Source organism: Natator depressus, chromosome 9 (genome assembly GCF_965152275.1).
Source record: "Natator depressus isolate rNatDep1 chromosome 9, rNatDep2.hap1, whole genome shotgun sequence".
Lineage (NCBI taxonomy): Eukaryota > Metazoa > Chordata > Testudines > Cheloniidae > Natator > Natator depressus.
In genome coordinates, this window is record NC_134242.1 from 96949335 (window position 1) to 96973735 (window position 24401).

The following is a 24401-nucleotide window of genomic DNA, read 5'->3' on the forward strand; positions in this document are numbered from 1 at the left end:
AGAATTTATACATTTCTGTTTTGTCTCATGCTGGAAAAGAAACAAGTTCTCTTTGACCTCCAAAGTAAGTATCTGTCTACTTTGAAAGACAAGCTGAATGTTCCCTACCTAGGGCCCAGTAAGAATGTGCTTGGTTCTTTCACAAAAATCTTACATTGCTTATTTATGAAAAGCCTATATACCATGCCTTGAGCTGGGTAAAAACATTTTGGAAATTAAACCTTCTTTCCCCTTGCATATAATTGGTTACCTCTCTGTTTATGTATAGAGGGGGCAGGAAAAGACCATGTAGAGATGAAAAGTTATTTAACAGTGATTGCACAAGAGATGGTGAAGTTGAAGTACTTAGATGAGAGCTGCCCTGGATATTAATTTACATAATGAGTCTTTGTAGGAATAGTCAATAATAATGTTATTACTTTAGCTTAACTTCAAGGGGAGCTGAGGGCCTGTACCATCCTGGAATAACAGAAATGTAGGACTGGAAGGGACTGCAGTAAGTCATCTAGTCCAGTCCTCTCCACTGATGCATGACTCAATATTATCTAAGTCAGTGACACTCAGTGGTTCAGGAGCCAGATTCATAGAATATCAGGGTTGGAAGGGACCTCAGGAGGTCATCTAGTCCAACCCCCTGCTCAAAGCAGGACCTAATCCCCAACTAAATCAGTAATCAACATCACCCAAAAGAGCTACAATAGTGTGACTTCATTGTTTCATTTACTCTAGTACTATATAGTCATACTGAAACAGTCTGACAAGGAAATATTTAGTGTGTATACATAATTCTCACAGTAAAGTGACTGACCAAGTAGTATTTTATCAACTACAATTGGTTAATAACTTAGATTAATAACTAAATCATACAGTGTCTTACTATCATGTGCTGCAAAGAGCAGCAGGAGACAAATTTGTGACTAGAGAGTTTCAGTCTGAGCATCGCTGATCTAGATAGTCTCTGACAGGTGTTTGTCTAACCTGCTCTTAATGCTCTCCAATGACGGAGATTCCACAACCTCCCTAGGTAATTTATTCCTGTGCTTAACTGCCCTTATAATTAGGAAGTTTTTCCTAATGTCCAACCTAAACCTCCCTTGCTGCAAGTTAAGCCTATTGCTTCTTGTCCTTTCCTCAGTGGATAAGGAAAACAATTTATCACCTTCCGCTTTATAGCAATCTTTTACATACTTGAAAACTTCTCTCTCCCCCCCCACCCCCCGTCTTCTCTCCTCACTAAACAAACCAATTTTTTAAAATCTTTCCTCATAGGTCAATAAGCGCTGGAATAAATTGCCTACGGAGGTTGTGGAATCTCCATCATTGGAGATTTTTAAGAGGTTAGATAAACACCTGTCAGCAATGGTCTAGATACTTAGTCCTGCCACGAGTGCAGGGAACTGGACTAGATGACCTCTTGAGGTCCCTTCCAGTCCTGTGATTCTATGCTTTCTAGACCTTTAATAATTTTTGTTACTTCTGGACTCTCTCCAATTTGTTCATGTCTTTCCCTAAGTGTGGTACCCAGAACTGGACACAGTATTCCCTTTGAGGCCTTATTACTGCTGACTCTAGTGGAAGAATTAATTCTCACATCTTGCTTACAACACCACTGCTAATATATCTCAGAATGATCACTTTTTTTGCACCAGTATTACATTGTTGACCCATATTTATTTTGTGATCCACTACAACTCCCAGACCTTTTTCTACAGTACTCCTTCCTAGGCAGTTATTTCCCATGTTGTATTTGTACTCCTAACTGGAGTACTTATCATTTGTCCTTATTTTCATCCTGTTTAATTCAGACCGTTTCTCCAGTTTGTCAAGATCATTTTTAATCCTGTCCTCCAAAGCGCTTGCAACCCCTCCCTTCATGTAGCCTTCTTCCTGCCCTTATTCTACATGTCATCCTTTTATTACCAAGCAGCACAAGTTTGGCTCCTTTTTTAATCTACTGCTGTAGTCACCCTTCTTCAGATTAAACATTAACCTCTTCTCAAATCACTTCACTTCTTTCTTCTGATTCTTCTCTGTAACAGAAGGTAGACGTGGATAGAGGAGAAAAACAGCACACATACTGTTGTGTATTACCCTGTCCATTTTTATTGTGTGTGAAGACAATCTGTTAAGTTTTGCTACTGTGTGCATAACCATGGCAGCTCTGACATCAAAGGTGAGGTGGTTAATCTCAACGCAATCACTGAACTGTACCTTTAATATGATATGTTCATCATTATTTGTACTGCAGTAGCTTCAGAGCTCAAGTCATGGACCAGGAGGATCCCACTGTGCTAGGCATCATACAAACACAGAACAAAAAGACTGTCCCTACCCCAAGGAGCTTACCATCATAGAAACCAAGTCTCAGCCCTATCTAATGTTCTCAGTTGTGCATAATTAGTGTATTAACATCTCCAGAATTAGAAATTAACTGAAAATGCAGGACAACAGGAAATTCCAAGGCTCTGAAAAGGAATGTTGGCAGTACAGGTTTCTTCATCAAGGAAATTATAGAGGTGCAATTGTTTTACAAAAATAGGTTGACTCAGAACGAAGCACTGACAAAGGAGGTAATGTTATAGTAATTGACTCTCAGAAATAATAAAGAAAGCATTTCTCTTTCCAGGAGTCACAAGAGAAGGAGCCAGTTAGTACACCAATAAATGGCAAGGTTAAATCGTGTATGCAAGTCCAACATGAAGTGCAGGTGACACACCCTGACTTAAAAGAAATGAGCAGAAAATAAGTGAATCTTTAACTTCATTATATTCAAGAGAGATTCCTGAGGGTTGTACAGTCCACATATATAACTCCAATATTGAAAACAAGACATCAGGAAATTAGCAGGTACTTTGGCATTAGTTGAGGGGAGATTTACAGAAACCGTTTGAAGGGAATGTGGTGGCAGCAAGAGATAAGCAGGATTTTATGTGAGCAGATGGATAGATTCAGAAAGGCAATATAGTATTAGAAGTACCCGAGAAGCCCATCTGGAATAGTGTGTATAGGGCACAAGGGATCCTTCCTGGCTGGCAGAGAGATCTGGACCTTCCCTTTGTTTTAGTGTGCTATGTTCTAGTAATCCAGGCTCAGTGAAGAGCCAAGAAAAACAGAGAATCAAACCCTGCTTGATGTAATTTAACTTCAAAACAGGACAACTGGGCCCGTAAACTTCGTTTCATTAGGAGTGAATCAGAGCATGTAGACTCATCCCTGCCATTTAGAATCTCTAACAGTTGAGTAGGGGTCACTGCATCAGAGCACCTTTGAGTAGCAGGGTGACAGTTCTGGAGGGAACTGTAGGAGACGATGTATTGGTAGCAATCAGTGTAGAATCACAGTGGGAGTCAGCCCCATAGTTCACTTTAATCACATTTCAGTTAGTCACCAACCCTGTGTGAAATCACTATTTAAGAAAATGGGGGCGTGCATTTCCTGATGCGATCCAGAGTAGGTGGAAACGAGCTTTTCAATTCAAAATGGAGCTGAGAAAAGAAGGGAATATATAGGGCATTTAACACCCAGAAATGCAACTTGAGAAAGTGAATACACCCCCCGAAAAAGTGTTTGTGCCATTTCCCATTCCTAGTTCCTGACGCAAACCAGACAGCCTTCTCTTCTGGAAACAGATAAATGCTTTGATCACAGAGCTAGAACTGCTTTAAATGTTTATTAGTAGAGACTGAATCACCCTGTTCTTTCAGCACCTGCTATACGAATATAACTCTCTCACACAATTGTAAGTGAACAATCTTATTGGGTACTAAGTGATGAAATACCTGTATCAATGTTGTCATCACTTAATACCCGATATGGCTGTTAATTTACCACTGGCTGTAAGATCTGCATTACGTGCTTGCGTCTAATCTGGATCAGTGCTCTGGATCAGGAAATGCTTGCAAGCCCCCATTTTCTCTAAAACTGAATCACAAAATGCATATGCCTACAATAGAGAACGTGTAGATACGGTCAGTTAACCAATGTTCCACCCTCAGTAAATCAATGTAAGCTCCACAGTTTGCCTGTTGAACACTTAGAACACAACGCCGGGCCATCTTAGCCCTGCATCCTGCCTCTAGAAATAGCTCATCCCTTGTGTTTCGGAAAAATCTTCCCACTTGCTCCATATACTAACCCCATGAATCTGTTTATTCAGCAAGAACATTTATTATGTACAATGAACTAAATAATAATAATAAATAAAAGAAAAAGCTACCAGGAATCCCAAGAGCATCAAAATGATGCTATCTTGACATTGGCTGCTGGCATGAGTTAGTGTATGATTGTAGATATTTAGTGACAGCTCTCCAGAAACAAATGCAATTTATCTGAGTTGGTGGGTGAGAAGGCCCAAATTTTATAACAGCTGTTCACAATACACACACACAACCTACAGGTTCATAAAAAAACTCAACAGCTCTAATGTAGTTCAACAGTTCTTATCCTCGACTGTGCATTTAGAAATGAATTAGGAGGACAAAATATCAAAAAATGGAAGAGATGTACCCAAACACCAACTACTAAACACACTGCATTGCCCATGTTAATGGCTTCCTACCTGCCAGTCATCCCGCCATTCAGGATGGTAACTGCTTAGCTTAGAATTTGGTAGCAGAAGTTTTACATACCTAAAAAACCTTTGAAATAATTGACTTACTTCCAGAAGTCCTCTCTGTCTCTGGATTCCCAGCCAGAACATCAGCCACCGGGTATTCAGCAACAGGTAACTGCCATACATTAACTACGCAAACACCAGCACATCATTCACTAAAACGTTATCACAGAACAGGTCCCAGGGAAAATGACCTTCGCATAACATGTGTGACCATCCTTCTGAAAGGGAAGAACAAAGCCATCTCTTGCTCAGAAAGGTACTTAAAGGTCATATTTGTTTCCCCAACTAAATCAAGAGTTAGTCTAGGTGCAGTCTACGTTTCAGCGCACAGCTTTCTGGCTTGTTACATGTAACCTAACGAGAAATGCAGAGTGGCATCATTGTGAAGGCCGTAGTGTTGAATGAGGCAAAGTCCTTTTACTTGCTCTCTGTAGTAAGGATATTTCACACCTTTGGGGGTTTGGTGCCTTAAGCTGTAGTTTTATCTCTTTCATGCCAATTCCCGTCTCCCCCACCTTTGAACCCTCTCCAGAAATAAAGGCTTTAAAGAAGAACATCTATATATGGCCTTAGTAATAAGAAACTTATCCACAAACAAAGGTAGCTTAGCTGAAAGCATATCCAGTGTCCAGCTAACACCCCTCACCCCCCAAAAACCCACACACCACACTGGCACAAATCTAAGACAAAAATGTAACAAGTCTGGAGATCAATGGTTAAAGAATGCAGCCAGTTCCCCACTGTCATCTAATGACCCTTTACCATGCACTCGCACCTCATCCAGTATGCACCTAGGCCCCTTGTTTTGTTCTGTAATGGAAGTATGCTGCTGGAGGTATACTGCTGACCTGAATATATTGCTTATTAAGTGCACAGTAGACATTTTAAAAGGAGCAGAGTTTCCAGGGGGCATTAAGGTATGTCAGAGTTCTGTAAGTTCTAGTGTGAAGTGTGGACTCAAGTATTTGTATGACTAGAAATGGGACGAACGCTCTATCTGGGGTTATAAAATGTGTTGATTATATGGTGGTCTAGGGCATGTGGCACTAGGCCTTCCCTGTATGTATTTTAATGACATTTTTTCACAAATATCAGTTTTTGGTAGTAATTCATGTTGTAACATGTTAGTGTATTGACATGGCTCCCTGGAATAGGAAATGCCTGTATCATCTCCAAGGCTGAACACTCAGTGTCTCCAGGAAGCATGTTTGTCTGGTTCTCCAGAGTGAGCTGTTCAGACCCCATTAACTGAGCAAACGGAGCACTTGAACCATGGACCCAGTGTATAAAAGACCTCTTGTCCCAGTCCAAAACAAATCAGGGAAGCTGTACCACAAAGGAGACAGGTTAAGCTTCTTAGGGCTTTTATGATGCATCATAAACAAGGGAATTGCTGAACAGACGTGGAGTTGAGGCATGTGGTACAGAAGTCTGTGCCAAATGTGACTACTGACAACACTGGCAGTGATGTTGCACACTCTTTGGGGATTAGTAAAGAAAGATTTTCTAGTTCTATACGCACACATACAATGGGGGCACAGAGAAAATCCATCAGAGAGTCACAAGCATACAAGATAGGACATGAACATGGATGCTGAAGTTGCATATAGGTAGCACTTGTGATGGGAATAACTATGGCCAAGAAGGGAAAGTATCAAGGAAATTCCATAGGAATTACTAGTCTGTCTTTTCTAAACCATAATACCATATCCTGAACAGAGCCCCCTGCTGTTAACTCATTTGCTGCTGACTCAAAACAAGAAATTGTAGTTAATGAAAACCATGACTTTAGAAGTACTATCAGATACTGATGACCTCTTTCATATGGAAGGGAAAAGGTTAACCGAATAGCAGGACTGCTTTGCTGTGCTACGGTAATGGACTATAAATACAGAAATAATAAGTAACTGCAGTCATTCTGAGTGACATTGCTCTTATGCTTAAGAGGGAGGAGATAGAGGCAGAAGCAAACAAGACTGGTGCTTCAGAAATGCTGTTGCAGAAGAAATGTAATCAAAGGCATCTTAAATGGTCAGTGTTTCCCGTTTTACACACACGATTAGACAAAGAAGTAACAAATAGAGAATTAACATACTGTACTTGGGTGCACTTTTTCCACTCAGGGAACTACAGATACAGCCAGTAGCTTATCAGGCAAAATTAAGGCATCAGCACTGGGTGTCATTCAAGAAACAAGTAAACAGCATCCTTTGGAAAGCCAAATTCTACAGTGGGGCACTAGAATCTCAAGAGACCATCCTCACAAAACAAATTAACTCCTTCACCTCAGGAACCTGCCAATGGTCCACAGTACAACCTCCACTGCTGGCACTTGGAACCATTCCAATGAAAGGATTCTTGTCATTAAAATAAATTACAATGGAAACTGCAGTGATGACAGCGTTAGAGCCTGGATGGGCTCAGTTACCTTTACTGATTCTCCCAACATGGCGCATGGTTCCTGGTACTATTTATAATGCAAAAAAGCCACACAGGCACTGGTATTACCTGAGCATAGATGCTATGTGAGGCTTGCCTATGTAAAGTTACACCAGGTGACAATTTCAGGATTAGCATAATATTTTTCAAGGACCATAATGAACACATTTCAATAACTTAAGCAACTGAAAATTCAGACAGGTTCAGAGATCACAGATCAAAATAATACATAGGTTTCATAATACAAGAGGCTGATTCTATGTATAATGTGTGAAAAGACATCAAATCCACAAGGGGAGAGAGTAATAATTAATCAGGGCCTACATTACATACAATGGATTTTTTTTTTTTTAATTTAACACAGCCTTGTGAGAGAGAAGCTTATATGATGTCAACCAGGAAAATACTCAGCAACTTTTATAGTACTATGCATCTTTGAAGTAAATATTAGCTAATGAATCCTCATAATACGGTTATGAGGCAGTTAAATATCATCCACATTTTATGGAGGCACAAAAGGGGATGCTAACTCAGGCATGCCAGGCTCCCAGCTCAATACTCAGGAATTCCATGCTGCACAGAAGCAGATCAGTCTGATAGGCCCCTTGATAGGCACAGGTGATTACTGTGGAGATGATTTTTTTTTAAATGTGCACAAAAAATTAAGCACAATCAATCAATAAGCCCATCACCTAGCTAGCTATTCATGCACAAACAAGGTCATCCTCCTTAACCGTCCCATATTCTCTGATTCATCTATCACAAATACCTGTGGCCACAGGGAGCATAAGCCCTTCCCAGCCTTACAAACAACTTGCCCATTTTATGGGTCTGCGTCTTCTGGTACTGGAGGTATTTGACCTTATTTGCCTCATGATGTGAATGGGGGGTTGGGTAGGACTCACATGGGATGGGGGCTACCTACCTGGCCCAGAAGTAATCTTTGCTGCCTGCATTTGTAACCCTGTCCTGTTTGATGATTTTGCTGCCAGGGTATCTGTGTTCACCCACACACAAGCCTGCAGGTGGGCCCCAATTCAATCAGGATTGGAGTAGAACCATGCTGCCATTCTCACCTCTACAGTCAATGTTAAGGGTTCTTGTAAATCTTGTAAAGCATTAGTTAGGCTTCCAGCTCAGTTACTGTATATCGAAAGCCATGAAATTATCTTTTCCAATTACTAAAATTAGAGTAAATAGGAAAAAAATGCACCAACTGGAATTCATACTGCCACCTGGGGACCAGAAAGGGATCTTCTGAAAACAGGATATGTTTAAGGTAATTATGATTCCACCACCATAAGCCAGTGGATGCAGGAATACAAAAACAAAGAGCATGGAAAGCACAACATTTCAGGAGTGACCACTGCCAAATGGTGCATGAGCGGTAACTGAGTGTGAAGATAGAGTTGTAACAGAATAGGGGGCTGCTCCTGCCCTCATTTACGTCAATAGCAACTGGCTTCATGGCAGCAGGTTTAGACTCAAATGCAGAATTCATTTTTCCGAAATGTTACAAATACATACAAATCAAAGTACTGCATCATTCAAACAGTGATGCATCTATAGTTAAACTTATGGATGGAGGTGAGCAACAAAGGAACACCTGCACAGATGTCGAGTTGATCTTTTCACCAGTCTGGGGAATTCCTCACTTGTACAGAAACCATCATCTGTCTGTCCAAGGTGCATCTGACTGTAGAATAGGTCATTCTGAGCCAGCCCTGGAAGCCATGGAGGCACAGCCTTGCGTGATCAGTCACAAAGGTGCAAACTGATGTGTGTTCCAGGAACTGAAGACAGTTCCTTATTGTGGTCAGAGAGCTCCCCTGAATTACCCATACCACACTTGACAAAGTTAGGAATCTAAGAGAAAGTGGGCCCTGGCTGTCAACGAGTCCGAAGACATGCCTATAAACTGTATCTTCTGTACAGGGGTTAAATTGGATTTTTGACCCAATTCCTGAAACAGAGCAAGAGCTATCTGGATGGAAGATAGTGCTACTTCATAGGAAAGGCCTTGAGTACCAGTCATTGAGGTATTGGAAGACCAGAATTGGAAAGGACTGAGTGACATAAAATGGACAATACAGCCTGATTTCATGACCCCTTGATCCACATGTCTGTAGCGATCCACCTCCAATCCTGTTGGAAATGGGAAAGGTGATCTCCAAAGGGGGGCAGGGGAGCAAATGGACACAGCTGTAAAACCAGAGGTGCAGGATTTGAACCTTAACCAGCCTGTCAAAACTTGAAAGCTTTGAAGATGACTGTGTGGTTGTACAGGGCGGGTAAGCAGCCCTCTTTCTCTGAAATTTGTGTCATTTCCTTGGGGTGTCCAGTGGATCTATAGAATCCAGAGAACTGAGCAGGACATGCTCTCTGGGTAGTCTGTGACCGACAAACTCTCTCTTATTTGTAGGTGGCCAGGGATCATAAAGTAGCCCTACAGTCCTTCAGCATGTACACAGACGCATCCGTGGTCTCAGAGAAAAGCTTACAACCATTGATAGGGCGGTCCTCAACACAGTGTTCTGTACATCTCTTGGAAACCCCAAAAGTTGAAGCCTTGATGTCCTGCGCACAACCACCACTGTGACAGTGTCCCCGGCAGTAGTGTCCGCAGCATCCAAGGACATTTGAAGAGCAGAGTTGTGGCCAATAATTGGCACTCAGATGATGGACTGGAATGGCTCTCTATGTTCCTGCACCAGATGTTTAATCAATGCTGTAAATCTAATATTGTTTGTAAAACTATATTTGGTCATGACTCCTTGATAGTTTGCGATCCTGAATTGTAGGGTTGCTGACCAGTAGGACTTCTATCCAAAGAGATCCAGTCTTTTTTGGTCTTTGTCATACTGAGTTCACTTGCCACACAGTCTTAGCTGGATCCAGGAGCACCTCATTAATGGGTAATGCCACCTTGGAGGGTATCGCTGTCTGCAGAATATCCAAACAGTTTATGCTGCGAGTCCTTGACTTCAAGTGCAATTTGAAGAGTGTCAGCTACCCTCTTTCTGAGGTCTTGAAATTGCCAAAAATCATTAGCCATAGATGGTGGCAGAGGCAATAATTACCTTGTCTGGAGACAAGGATAATATAGGTGTTTGAGGGGTGCCCTGGCCTCCTGTTCCTCAGATGTCTCTCATGTGGGGGGTGGGGAGGAAGGTGGCTGGTTGGAGAAGATAGGACTGTTCAAGTCTAGGCTCCCTATGAGATGGTACCATTGGGCTGGTGAATTGTTGTCAATAGGCAGCCCAGAGGTCCCAGTATGGCCAGTGGTGAGAGAGGGGCATATGGGAATGGGGATAGCAAGCAGGGTTGATTCCACCACCCTTGCTGATGAGCGTAATCTTCCCTATGACTGTCAAAGAATGCGTTCCTGAAAGGATAAGTTGGAGAATCCTGAACCTAATCAGAAGAGACGAACTGGAAGTCTCATTCATCCTCCTCAATATCATCCAATGCAGAAGCACCTGCAGAAAAGGGTGGCAAGTTCTGTGGTACTGGAGGAAGTTGGCAGTCTGGAGATCAGTCTCAGGAACGAGAGATGCTTGGATACCCAGGAGGAGTGGGGAGTCTGGTTCGTCCATTACAGACAGATCCTTAGTATAGCAGAATTCTTGTGGTATCATGTAGGGGATCAGTACTGATGCGGGAGCCAAGGATGCAGCAGACAACATTAATACTACTGTAATGGGGGGTGTACGGATGCATGCACCAATGGTGTCTGGTACCACTGAGTGCTTCGGAGAGCCCTGCAAATCTGCGGATATCCACTTTATATCCATGGATATCTGCATCCACAGACCATTTTTGTGGATCAGCTGCTGACACAATATTTCTAGAGCCCTGCAAATCTGCAGAAACCTGCTTTATATTCCCGGACCATTTTTGTGAATCATGGATCAGATGTGGATACAAATTCTGTATCTATGTAGAACTCTCATGCTTATGCTTGCCATCTTTGTCCCTGGTAGAAGGTACTGAGGCCCTTTTGGAGCTGTTCGTTTTGGGACTTTCTGGCCCTGCCAGTACTGGAGGAGGAGTCATTCAACTCAACAGTACCAAGCCAAGAGGTTGAGGCTTCAGAGACCATAGTTATCACAGGGGAACTGGGTTTTTTTGGTGCTGGCTCCTTAAGATGAGTCTACACTCTCCTCTTTTTGGATGTCTTCTCTGAAGCCTCCAAGGTCTTCCCTTTCTTAGGGGAAGCCTCCTCCAAGGTTGAAGGGGTGCTGTATATGTCAAGACAGATATACGGGGGGCCTCCTGACCTGACTCAGAAGCTGGTCAAAGGAAGCATTCCATCATCAATAGTCTTGAGTTTCATATTCCTGTTTTTCCTTGCCCTGGATTTGATGGCCAGGTAGAAGTGGCACTTTTGGGAGACGTGAGGCTCCCGCAAAGCAATGGACACACTTGGAGTGGCCATTGCCTACAGGTATAACCTCTAGGCAGGGGAGGGGCAGTGTTTAAAACCTGGTGAGCCAGGCATGCCTGGCCAGGAAAATAAGGCTCCCTAAGGGGAGAAAGGAACAAAACAATCCTCTTACTACTTACCTCTAACTATAACTATCACTAACAACTTACTCTACTACCTGATCCTAATGAACAACTATAGAGATGCAGAATAAAAGATAGCTGAGGCACACTCAAGGCGGACATGTTAAGGCTCCATCTCAGGCAGAGATTGAGAAGGAATTGAGGGCAGTTTGCCCCCCTCATCCTTATATAGCCTTGGTGTCCAATATGAGGAGACATAGGGAACATATGCAGGCCAAACGGACACTAAAGGAAAATCTCTGATCAAGGTCTTGAGAGGTGCACGTGCACCTGAAGTAGGAGCACCCATAGGGACACTACTCAAAGAAGCTTTGTTCCTATCACTAAAAACAACATTTTGTTTTAAGAAGGCTGTCTAATTAGAGTTTATCACTGGTCACAGACTTCTGAAAGTTGGAACTCCAGTGTCCAAATTCAGTTGGACCTGCAGAATACTATAGTCCTGGCCCAGACTATGAGTGGGAGAATTACAGAATTACACTCTAGGATAAGTAAAGGCATGAGGCCTGACACCTGAGGGAGTGCATTCAGAGACCAGAAATGGGAGAGAGGTGAAGCTAGCCCTATACCGATGAGATTAGTCAAATCAAGCTTTAAAATTCACAACATTCATCTGTTTTGGTATTTACATGGAGAATTAGTAAAGGGTAACTAACACTATATGGGTTAACATGACTATTAACCACTGACTAAAGCTGTGCATGTAAACACAATTATGTGGCCATGCAAATCAGCACAATCTGCTTATTCTCTGATCTTGCAGCCTGGTTGCTTTCCAGATTTTAATCTTTCATTTAAAGGGAAAAAAATTCTCCTCCCAATGTTTCCAAGGTGTGTTGCAGCTAGCTGATAGCATGGACAATGAGGAATCCAAGCACCTCTTTCCTCACAAATTGGAAGCGATTTCTGCTTTTGTACAAAGTGGGGTGGAGGGGGAGCACACAGAGATGGAGAGATTTCTCTTTTCCTCAGTACCAAAAGTATTAACTGCCTTCTGAATGCCAAATCACAAAGACTTCCCCACTCCTTCCTGGGAGCCAAAAGCCCCAGTGTCTATTACCTAGCTGCTGAAACTTCTAGAATGAGCTATGCATTTTCAGGACAAACATCTCCAGCACACTGAACATGGATAATTCTGGGGCAGCATCACATGCATTTTACTTAATATCTAAATAAGTAAAAGGAAGAGACTGTGCTTTTTTATCTCTTCAAATCACTAGAACCTAGTTTGTTTTTAAATATACTTAATTCTGTCGAGAACTTCCAATCTGCTGTGTGGGAACATTGCAGAAACTAGGAGAAAGTGTTGTATAATTTAGGTCCAGGTTGCCAAGAAGAGGATGAAGCATTGACTGAAATAAGCACTTTGATTGAAGGAAACAAAAACACCAATGCTCCCCAGGTGAAAGTAACAAAAATATCGTTAAAATCCTGGACACAGTGCACGTTCCAGAAGAAACAACAGCTTTACTTATTTTTTCAGTTCTCTTTATTGGCACTTATTTGGAAAACCAGCATAAATATTTAATAGAGAAGAGACATGTTGACCCACACACAATACAACTACCGTAATTACCTTTCTGTTCATGCATCTTTTAGAAGGATTGGCAATCAGATATTGAGGCCCATTCATGAAAAATGAGATAAGCAAGATAAAAATCTATAATTTTGCCTTTATCACAGAAGAATGAATGCACAGTAAGTCTTTGGCATATGGCTGAGATTATAAAATAAAGCCATGCTGTATTAAAGCAAGCAAGCAGATGTTATACACAATTTTGTCTGTCTGCCATTGGGAAAGGTAAGCATGAGTCTCAGAACTTTATGAAAACTGATCTGTGGAGTAAGGAAGCTCAGTTGACAGTTGCAATAATTTAGATAAACATGGAGAGTCAACAATAAACCATGTTCACAGTGTTTGAGCTAAGAGTGAGACCACCACATAGATTCCATATCTCCATATTATACAGGAGAAATAAGTCCTTAGTCCTCACTCATCCCAGATTCTTCACATCTTCCGTTTCCTAACCTTGTATGCTGCTGCCCTGTCAAAGTTCTTCTCTGTGAAATAGCCATATGACAGGGTAGAGAACTACCACCGTATCTTGTTTTAGGAAAGGCTCACTACATTCAGTGCCCACCTTTAGCCCTGCATTACAGTTTTACTGTTTAGGAAGGAAAAGCTTTGCTTCATTATTAAGCCCTTGGGGGCTGGCAGACTCTTGCTTCTGTCTTGGGAGTCTTCTAGGTTTGCTATCATGGTGCTTCTGGACATACTAGCTTCTTTCAAATCCATTATAGGAATTCTCCAACATATCTAAATTGATTGATTTTACACTTGTGATCAATAATTTTTCACTTTATAACATCAGAAATCTCCTTATGCTATGATACTGAGGAATTGGAGGCTGCTTCTACTGAGTTGCTATTACTCTACAGAAGAGATTAAAACACGGTATGTGGTCACGTAGCAGAGTTAAATGTTCATGGATTATCACTTCAGTCTGGACATACTCACTCAGGGTCCCTCCTTATGGCTTCCTTTCTCTCCAACTAAAACCCATTGTTAAGACTCTACCGCCTCTAATTTTCTTATCTGAAGCATTTAATTTAGGGATTTTAGCATTTCATGCACTGTCCCAACACACTCTTAAAGTTCCTTCTGTGGGAAAACAGTGCTAGGAGAATGCCTATCACTCTAGATAGTCACACAGGGGGGAAAAAAGGAAGCTGGTGATTTTGGCAGGCAATTTTTTCCATGTTAAGTCTGTATTTAGTCACACCAGCAATTATGATTACAAATAAAATGTAACATATGGACAATTCATCCATTCTGGTTCTTTTCATCCAATCAGAACATAACATTGATTAACAGCCAAACAAATTAGGACTTAGGCACCAATTATATGTTGATACCCACATTTACCTTTTAAAAATAACAAATGAAATACCCAAAGCTTGTGGAGTAAAATTAATATTAATCAACTGATCCGTTGATTAGCTTGACAAAAAATGACAGAATCCGATCCGATAAAGGCCATCTGTTACCTAGATCAGCACCATTACAAACTAGTGACAACTGAAAAGATGTAGTTTAAAATGCCTTGTTTCCTCTTGTAGAATAATATATGTATTTGCAATTTATTATGCCAATCAAGATCTATTGTAAGTCAAAACATGTATGCAGATATTCACATATTAAAGAGAACGTTTGGAGTTTAAACACGAACTGTATTTAGTAAAATGTCATACAAATCACTATAAACTTCCTCAAGGAACTTTTATGGAAGTTTTCTAGAAATAAAGACATTTCTGGAAGTTCCTATGAGGAACAGGATCAGATAAGAAACTCAGTCACACATTGTAGAACGTTGTCTTTTTGCTCTCCAGCTTGGCTGTTTACCCTCCAGCAGAGGAGTAAAAGTCTCAATTTGTGGGTAATTTAGCTGAAAAATCTATGGCCTTAAATGGAGATCTGGAATTGGAAAGTGAGGCTGGAGAATCTCTGGTGGTGACAACTTCAGCTGGTGAATCACGGGAAGAGCCAGCACTGCTTTGATTGCCGTCAAGAGTACCTGAAGTCAGACTGAAAAAAAGGGGAATGTAACAGGAGGATATGGAAAATACAAGAGCAGCATTTTTGGGGCAATGCATTAATTTAAATAGGTTTATTATTCAACATCTTTAACATATATATGTGAAACAACTAGCTTTAAACATGCACTTAACTGTCTATTAAAGTGACCTAACTATAGACTCTCATTTTACCTGACTGTCACTAAATAGGGTTTCATGGGACTTACTGCAGCTTGAATTCCAGGAAGGAATTTTACATTTTAAATGATATTAAACAGGTCCTATGGAAAAATAACTGAAATATTGATTGCTTTAAGATATTAGGAGCAGGTATATTGCTAATGCAAAGCAGTCTAATTTCCACAAAGCAATCATCTGCATTTTAATTAACCAAAATGAGATATTCTAATTCTTACTAAATTTCAGATGTTTAAAATTCTGGTTTTGATTAGCTATTAAATTGCTTTAAAAGCAAATATTAGTCATCTTCAAAAACAGTTTTATATTTCATATAAAAATACAAAGAAGTCTACAATAATTTTGCTCTCCAGTCAAACCATAATATTTTATCAAGTAGTTAATTCATTCAGCTGACTCAAAGAATTGCTTATACATTAAAAACGGTCAGACAATGGAACATATACAAATAAAGAAATGACAATCATTCAGCCAACTCTATCATCATTTTTATCTTCTATTACAGGAATTCTCCAACTGGGTGCCCTGACAACACAACTGCCAGCAGGCTCAGTGGCAATGGCAACTTATACCGCACAATATGTGGTATTTTTAAGGCCCTACTTAACTTGCAATATTGCGGAAATTGCAGATTCCGCAATATTAGGCTTCTACCACAAATTTGACAGCTGGAGCTCAGTCCCAGGCGGCCAACAGGGAGCCCCCTGGTGGCTCATAGCGAAAAATCATGGAAAAGTAATAATGGTCTTTATTATTGTAAATAATAAGGTCCATTATTATTTTTCCTCAATTTTCTATGGCCTGTTCGCAACTCGGGCACAGTTTTTTTACAATCATCCCACAATTCAAGTAGGTGCTTAAGTATTAGGGAAAAAGTGCATTAAAACGTATCTACCGATTATGTTTTACAGTATCTATCATAGCAAAATTATAACTATGTAGGGTTATTACTATTATTTTCTCCTCTAAAAAACATTCAAAAAAACAACTTCACTCTTTTCTTTAAGCCAGATGTTCACTATAATTTGCTGCATAGTTCATTTTCTCTATCTTAGCACAGTAACAGTTCATATGCAGAGAGATCAGATGAGCATTCACCAAACGTAACTAAGAGCAAGAGTATAAAGAAGTGACAATTTGCATTAATCTGCAAAATTAAAAGGCAAATGATCTTAAGATCTGAAGCTATTTGCTCCAAAATGGCCAGTCATTGGGGGGTCTAGTTACGAAACATGCTTAACTCCCATAAATGCTAAGCATACCAATAGGAGAACAGAAATCATTTATCTGTTTTTGAAGTCCTTAAATTATAGGCAGTGGTACCCAAATATCCAGTTTTTTTGCAATACTTACCTGGATATGCTGCAAAAATCCAAGGCTTATTATATATAACACTGTTTGACTTCAAGCATGCCCACCCATGCCTGATGTCTAGAAAAAGAGACTGAAAACATTTGAGCAGTTTCTGATGAAAGTTACAAGGCATCAGTAATGCTTACCATGCACCAAGGTCTGTCAGATGTGAAACTTCAGGAGAAAGCATGCTAGTAGTTCCTTGAAAAAATCTCTTTGGCTCATCTTCAGTATCCATTTCACCTTTAACAAAACCATGCAATCAGATTCATATTATGCATTAACACTTAAAATACAACTCTGTCCAGATTTAGAGGGATCATTAGCATAGCCACTTTAGATAAACTTCTATCTTAGATCTGGCGCAGATGAAAATAGATTGTGACACATTCATACACATTCTTAACATTCAGGTGTTTTCCCCCTTCTCTAAAATACATATTAATTTGAATTTTCCAAATACACCTCAAGAATGGGTGGGATAGAGGTGCTTTACTATGCCACAGTAAAGATATTAACCTAAATATAATTAAACACTAACCTCAAAGGATAACATTAACAAAGAGACACAGACAATGACAATTTGAAATGCCCAGTGGATTAAAACTGTCAACCCCATTAACAATTATTAATTTGAACGTGTAACTACTACAAACACAAATATTAAAATATTTACCTACTTCTTAGTTTCATTAATTGAGTAAGCAAGCGCTTTGAAAGTCAGTGAAAAAGCATCCTCCATTCAAATAATTCTTAAGTTATGGTACTGAGATCCTCTCTTCAACACCCCCCAATGTAATTTGTAAAACTCCCTCAATAACAATAATTTATTTTCTCATTGAAGTCCATTTTGAAATACGTGCAGTTCAAAGGGGCTGGGATAAATGAGAAGGGAAGGTCTCCCAGCAGCAACTTCCAATTCACAGATTCTCTCATAGAGAGAGAGATGCATCTCAAGAGTGCTTCACACACAACCTGGCCCACCACATTCCCTTCCTTCTATGGAACAGTACAGCTTGGTTATCAGTACTTGAAACATGACTTAATGAGCCAAAACGTTACTGTTATGAAAGCGAAGGGTGAGAAAGCTTTTAAAAACAGATGCAATACAATGACTGTTGAAATGGAGGCTAAGAGAAGCAAGTGTAGGTATACAGACTGAGGCACACCTTCCAAAACTTAAACAACTTTTAAATAAAATTACAAGATGAGATGGCTATGCTTTTTCTGGGCATCTAGATGTTGAATTTTGAGGCCTGTAGTGAATGAGAATGCAGAGGTTTGTATACCTATAACAGGGCTCAAAAAAGAACTAGATAAGTTAATGAAGGATAGGCCCATCAATGGCTATTAGCCAGGATGTGCAGGGATGCAAAACCATGCTCTAAACTAAAGTTTCCCTAGCCTGTTTGCCAGAAGCTGGGAATGGGTGACGGAATGAATCATTTGATGATTACCTGTTCTGTTCATTCCCTCTGAAGCACCTGGCATTGGCCACTGTGGGAAGACAGGATACTGGCCTAGATGGACCCAGTGTGGCCATTTCTGTATGGTTACCAAGAAAACTGTATGCTTGTGATTTTAACTCGACAGCATCTCTGTGCTTCAATTAACTGGGACCTTTCTATAAATGAATGGAATTGTACCAAGAATTCCTTAATATCTTTATATTAGAGATTCCATTGGTTCTTTACCAAATGTGTAATCTTGCATCAGTGGATGGGTAGTAGGACAGAGTGACCATTTTAATTATAGATTTATTGAACAGTTAATTTTTCAAATATTGTACTTCAACAGTCCAAACTCCTGGCCATTTCTTTATAGCATATCTTTTGCTAAAACTCAATTGTTTCCTAGCAAGTATCAGTCCAAAAGCAGGACGATCAAGAAAGCTATTTGAACGATTTAAAAGTTAACAATTAGAAACATATGCTGTACCTTTTCTTTTCATTGGCCCAAGAACACTTGGGCGAATGCAGTGAATAGGACTCTGACTTCTCCTGCTAAAAGAGTATAAACAGTATATTGGTACATGATAACTGGCATAAATAGCATGAAAAACAACTAAAAGTACGGAACAAGCATGTTCAGTGCAAGCTGCTCTGTTTAAGGCCAAACACCAACATAAAGGGAAGTAGACAATAGGGATAGCCCCAACAAAAAAATATTTTAAAAACAAACACAAGACATGACTGACCCTTAAAAGTTTAACCACAAAATACTTTTCCAGAAAGCCTGGTTTACAGACTGAAGTCTTCAAAAAGCATTCCCAACCTTTCCTCTAATACAGACATCTATATGAACCAGCAAGTTTCTCTACAATGTACTTTTAGTGCTTGCATCCAACTAAACCCAGGAGCACACAAACCTGGTCAGGTTCTCCGACTCCTACTAAAGGTGGGTCCATGAGTAACTGAAAGTAAGCCACCCCTCTAAACACAAACCTAGCAGAGTGCTGTCCTTTGTGAGGCTGTAGATTAGTAGCAGGACTAGTTAGTTTCATCATCTGTTTGCATTATGTTGCTGGACAAAACACGGAGAGCCAAAATATTTGGTCTTGCACAGACTGGTGAAGACTGTGACTGACCCAGGAATTTCAGGACAGAGAGGCAGCCCTGGCCACTGGTAAAGAAAATTAAAAATGCCCAAGGTCCCTGCAGTAACAGTCATTTCTGCCAGAAATACAAGGTCACTTACAGCAACAGATTTGGCAGTTAAGTTCCTTTTCACCTGCACTCAGAACCATACTCTCCACAGCCCAAACAGCGTCTTCCAGCAGCCTGACCACCCAAAAAAGTTATCCTATTTCTGGCAACATTAAATTAAGGTGTGAGAAAGACAGTAATAATAAGCCTCTCTGACAGGCAACCCATAACACCATGAGGCCATGATCTCTAATTGGGTCCTATAGATGCTATTATAATTTAAAAATTTAAATGTTTCCTCTTAATACTTTTTCTAATCTACACAGGCTGGTACTGTCCCAGTTTCAAAACCTGGGAATTAATTCATCATCATCTTTTAATAGAAGTTCATTCTACTCTGTATGTGATTATGTGCTAAACAAAACCTACTGAAAAAATCTGATACAGGCTGCATTGTAACCCAGCTTCCTGATGTCAGGAATATATATTTTGGTACTTTATAAACTCTAGAATTTAAGTTGTATGGATTTACTATGCGAGTTGGAGATCTGAATCACCAAAAACATGGTTTAGATTGACTATGTATCAGTTAAGTCCTGATATTTCAGATGCCTCAAGTGAACAATCCGTATTAACAGTATGCAGAGTCAGTTTTACAGACTTGTACGTACTTTAAGAATCGTCTTGTTGGACTGGGACTAGGGCTTGGAGGTAATCCACTGCTACTCACCAAACTTTGCAAAGACGGTGAGAAACATTGCTGAAAACAAAATATATTGCAATATTTAAATATAAACATCATGCTTCATTCCTATTGCATCAAACTAATAATTCTTGACATACAGAGAACTAGAGGGACTTGAGGAACACAAGTAGGGCCTTAATGAGAGAATTTTACCATTTTAAAACAAGCACCTCATCATTCATCTAAAATGACTACTTGAGCTATTTGACTGGGAAGGTATCACTTTTGGTTAAGTCTTGAAGAAAGTTCTAGAACAATTTAGATTGATTTCTCATGTATATACAGAGTGCATGCAAGTTGGTAGTATTATATGGATCAGAATATGTATGTATCTCTTTACCTTGGAACAAACCAACTGATTTAGTTCCTAAAAACCCCACTTTCCCCCAAAGAAAGGCAGACAAAGAATATGGCTTTTATTTATCACCAATGTACCAACAATTTATCAATAAATATACCTACTAGGTATTAACATTTATGAGAGTTTCTGTAGATAAATTCATGGGATGTACAGCTGTTAGCGTGCCTTTTTAATATTTTAGTTGTCTGTCTGCAGTGAATGCCCATGCAGAAGTCAGGGATATGGGAAGTTTCATCCCTTGCTAATGTTAGTGCTAAACAAAATCCTAACTATCAGTACTCATGAAGGAAGACCTCTACCACTTTATTTTTCTTACCTTCCCTATTCCTTTGGTGGGTGAAGGAGCTGGAGAAACTGGGACAAAGTCTATTTGCTTGGGAGAGGATGATTTCTCAAAATCATTGTCACTCTATAAGTATAACAGATCATGTAATTACAGCCAATTGCTTTAATGCAATATTTTCAAGGGCCAGGATATACATTAAATATTATACAAAGCATTGCTTTGTTGTGGAATGGAACCACATGATGCAAGTCAGCCTCACAAATGGCTACATGTAAGAATTTGTTACTATGACTACGTAGAAAACAAATTTCATACTTTTGACAAAAAAAATAATGTTAAGCGTTATGTGCCGATATTAAAGTATCTATAAAACAGAAAGACATAGACGTGAATAGAACTACCTTTTGACACATCAGGAAAAACTATGTCCAATAGCTGTAGTGACAGCCATGTGTCATTGAGCTACTGGTGATTTCATACCTTATTAGTACAAAACTTGTTATAAAGGCAGCAATAAAAAGTGTGTTACTAGACAAACAATTTGATGTTGAACAGCAAGCCTAATCTGTTTGACTTTCCTCTAAAAGAAATTTAAGATACTATGGACAACAAAATGCAGCAATATGAGATGTCAGAATACTGAAGACAGAAACTCAAATCTAAAGCATAAACACATTACCAGGCTCAAGCTTTCCTCCCATGACTGGCTGATCTGCATTGCTGTTTGCACTTCCCTGTAAAGAAGAAAAAAAAATCCATCATCACTGGCCTAGAGACACAGAGTTTAGGTATTCTCATTTGCATACTAACACTCACCGTTCATGTACTGTTTCTCTGTTCATCAAATCCATTCCTTCTTCCTGAAAAATATTAATGTAAGAGAGAAACAGTTAAGAGTTGTTTTATAGAGCTTTCTTTTGCTAAAACGATTCAGACAAACTCTTCCTCTTCAGGTCACAATCTGGATGGGCATCTCATCTCATTCCATACACCATTAGCATACCCAGTGAGTGTGCAACTTGTGCAGAACAGAGCATTTTACTGATGGTTAGCAAATTGTTCCACATTATGGAATTTTTTATTGTTTCTTCTAAAAAACTAAGAAATTCTACAAAAAAAACTTGTTAAAATGTATTAAGATAGCAAAACAAAGCATTTTTTTTAAAGAAAAATAAATTGCATGCACAAACTTAATTCACTCCTTGTATGTATGCATGCATTACAATACTGTTTTTAAATACACAAGCATGTACCATTCCTCAGAACTCATTCAATGCATAGATTGGACAGTGTGCAGTGAAACATGGTAGGGATCCACTTATTGAACAGAGGAGGAATAAATATATGTTAGATGATTCATCCACTGCTTGCTGGCATCCTAGGCATTGAATGATGCAGTCTATGTAATTGAAGACTATGAAGAAGGTTTTTTTTAAAAGGCACAAACAGATGCTAAGTGCCTAACACCCATTAATGCGTTTGTCAAGCTCCTCCTATCGTAATACATATTTTCAAGGAGTGCAGCTTTAACTCTGACATATCCTGATTTAATTTTAGCCTTCAGTGATTCACAAACTATTTTAATGGAGTTTTTATATGGAATAATTACTATGACTATGCAAAAATGTAGGACTCAAATTCCCCAAAATCTGAAAGTTAGCAAACAAACAATTACTATACCATTTTATAGCTTGAAGTTTTAATAGAAATACAGTGTCAAATATGAAGTAACATATATTGTGCCATCCCTGCACCTCCCTTCCATCCCATTTGTGTGTACATATTAACATTAGTCCTTTCCTATATTAAGAATAAAAGGAACTCTCTGATGACTCCTTGTCCTTGTTAATGCTAGTAAATGAATAAATTACACAATAAAAATGAAACAGGCAGTGCATTTCTTCAGGATTACTATGTGCCTCAAGTGTTTGAGGAGGCAGGAAGCTGGAGACCAAGTACCTTCAACCACTTGCAACACGTACCCTGGAAATATAATGCCTGGAGAGTTAAATTGCTTTTACAAAGTGAGAAAAATAAAAGTCACAAGATTTACAAGCATTTGGAAATCATGTGTTTTCCAAAATGAGACTTTAAAAGGGAGCCTATCATATGGCACAGCTTTAACTAAACATTTATTTTAACAGCTTAAATCCCTATAATAGAGTTTGTACTATTAGAGGTTTCCTTCTGGAAATTTACATTTTATGATTCTTCCTCTTCTTCCAAAAGAAAACCAAGATAACTGTTTTTGTATTAAATCTAACTGTACTTTGAGAAACAGGCTTGTATTCAAAACAGAAGTGCATTCTTACTTCACCATTTTAATGCACTTACTGCATTAATACATTTGGGGAAGGTATGGTAACCGGGGTTTTTTGTTTTTTTAACAAAAAGTGGACAACTCAGCACCACCAATGTTTCACAAGAAGGAAGATTAGGTGGTTCAGAAAGTGTGAAGTTGTGGGACTGTATACCATTATCTTGATATCCCTCAACTTCACATTAGCTTGTCAGCTTTGAGAGTCTCCAAGCTTAACATGCACCAATCAGCAGCAACCTTCTTAACCTGATGGGCGCTGCACCCAGCTGCTTCTGTGCTGAACATTGGTATATCTCCTGTCAGTTTCTCTGACTGATTAAATACAGTGTGCCATGCTGCACTACACAAAACTTTTAGGTTTGCCCGATCATGGAGACTGAGATTAGAACACCACAGACTCCAATGAATATCATTTATGGTTATGCACAATTCAGTTGGGAGGAAGGCAGACAGTATATCTGAGCCCAGAAAAATGCAACTGACTCTAAGTTCTAGATTGGAAATGGGGCTGCAAGAGATAGGGACCACCAGCTTTCTTTGTGGCGAGAAAGATGTCTGATGGCTAACCACTTTTATAAACAGGACAAAATCCTGGTTTCAGTATAATATATTAGGACACATTCTATATTTTCTGTAAACTTTTGTATCTCTGGAAACTGATTCAAACTGCACCTTGAATTGACAGATTTTTGCTGAACACTCTTTACAAATCAGCTATTACTTCCAAGTGAAGTCATCAGTGATCATTAGTAGGATACACCAGCTTGTGTAAAGCCAATAAAGCAATCTTTATATGTCTTGTTATTTACAAAACACAGCTAGAATCATCTCTTACCTGTTTGATTTGATGAAGGCGGCTGCTAGGAACACGAACAGGAGATGATGGCACCAACTGCAAAACAAACACCATACAGCTGAAACATTTTTAAAAACTGCAAAATCAGGGAGGTTAGACACTATTTTTTTTTCTAATATGTTATTTCATTCTCAAAAAGATAACAGCCACTTCAATATCACCAAAATAGCATCTAACACACTTTGCATATGTTAAATGCAATACATTTTGCATACAATTATAAGTGTATATTAGTTCTATAAGTGAGAGCACTAGACTATTTCATTATGAAATTGCTGAGCTTAGAAATGACTCCTAATTATTGCGTGCCAACCTCCATCCCACTTCAGTCTCACACTACTAAAAACCCTCACCTTCCACAAACTGTATTGGCAATACTGGCCACCCATCGTGGTTGCAACAGCACAATAGGTAAAGTAGCATAAGCACTTCCATCTT

The 24401-nt window shown here is 39.5% G+C and overlaps 1 protein-coding gene across 2 annotated transcripts in view; it reads right to left on the minus strand.

Moving 5' to 3' along the window:
• Positions 1-13097: 13097 nt before the first annotated feature.
• Positions 13098-24401, minus strand: part of LOC141993266 (P2R1A-PPP2R2A-interacting phosphatase regulator 1-like) — a 28423-nt gene continuing 17119 nt past the window's right edge. The window contains exons 3-10 of one of the 2 annotated variants that reach the window (XM_074962731.1): positions 23943-23999; positions 21604-21647; positions 21467-21521; positions 20818-20910; positions 20067-20155; positions 18689-18753; positions 16897-16993; positions 13098-15209 (exon numbers count right to left, since the gene is read on the minus strand). In XM_074962731.1, coding sequence (XP_074818832.1) covers positions 15050-15209; positions 16897-16993; positions 18689-18753; positions 20067-20155; positions 20818-20910; positions 21467-21521; positions 21604-21647; positions 23943-23999 — 660 coding nt within the window. In that variant the 3' untranslated portion in view covers positions 13098-15049. The remainder of the gene's footprint in view (positions 15210-16896; positions 16994-18688; positions 18754-20066; positions 20156-20817; positions 20911-21466; positions 21522-21603; positions 21648-23942; positions 24000-24401) is intronic. The other variant, XM_074962733.1, reaches the window with a different exon arrangement.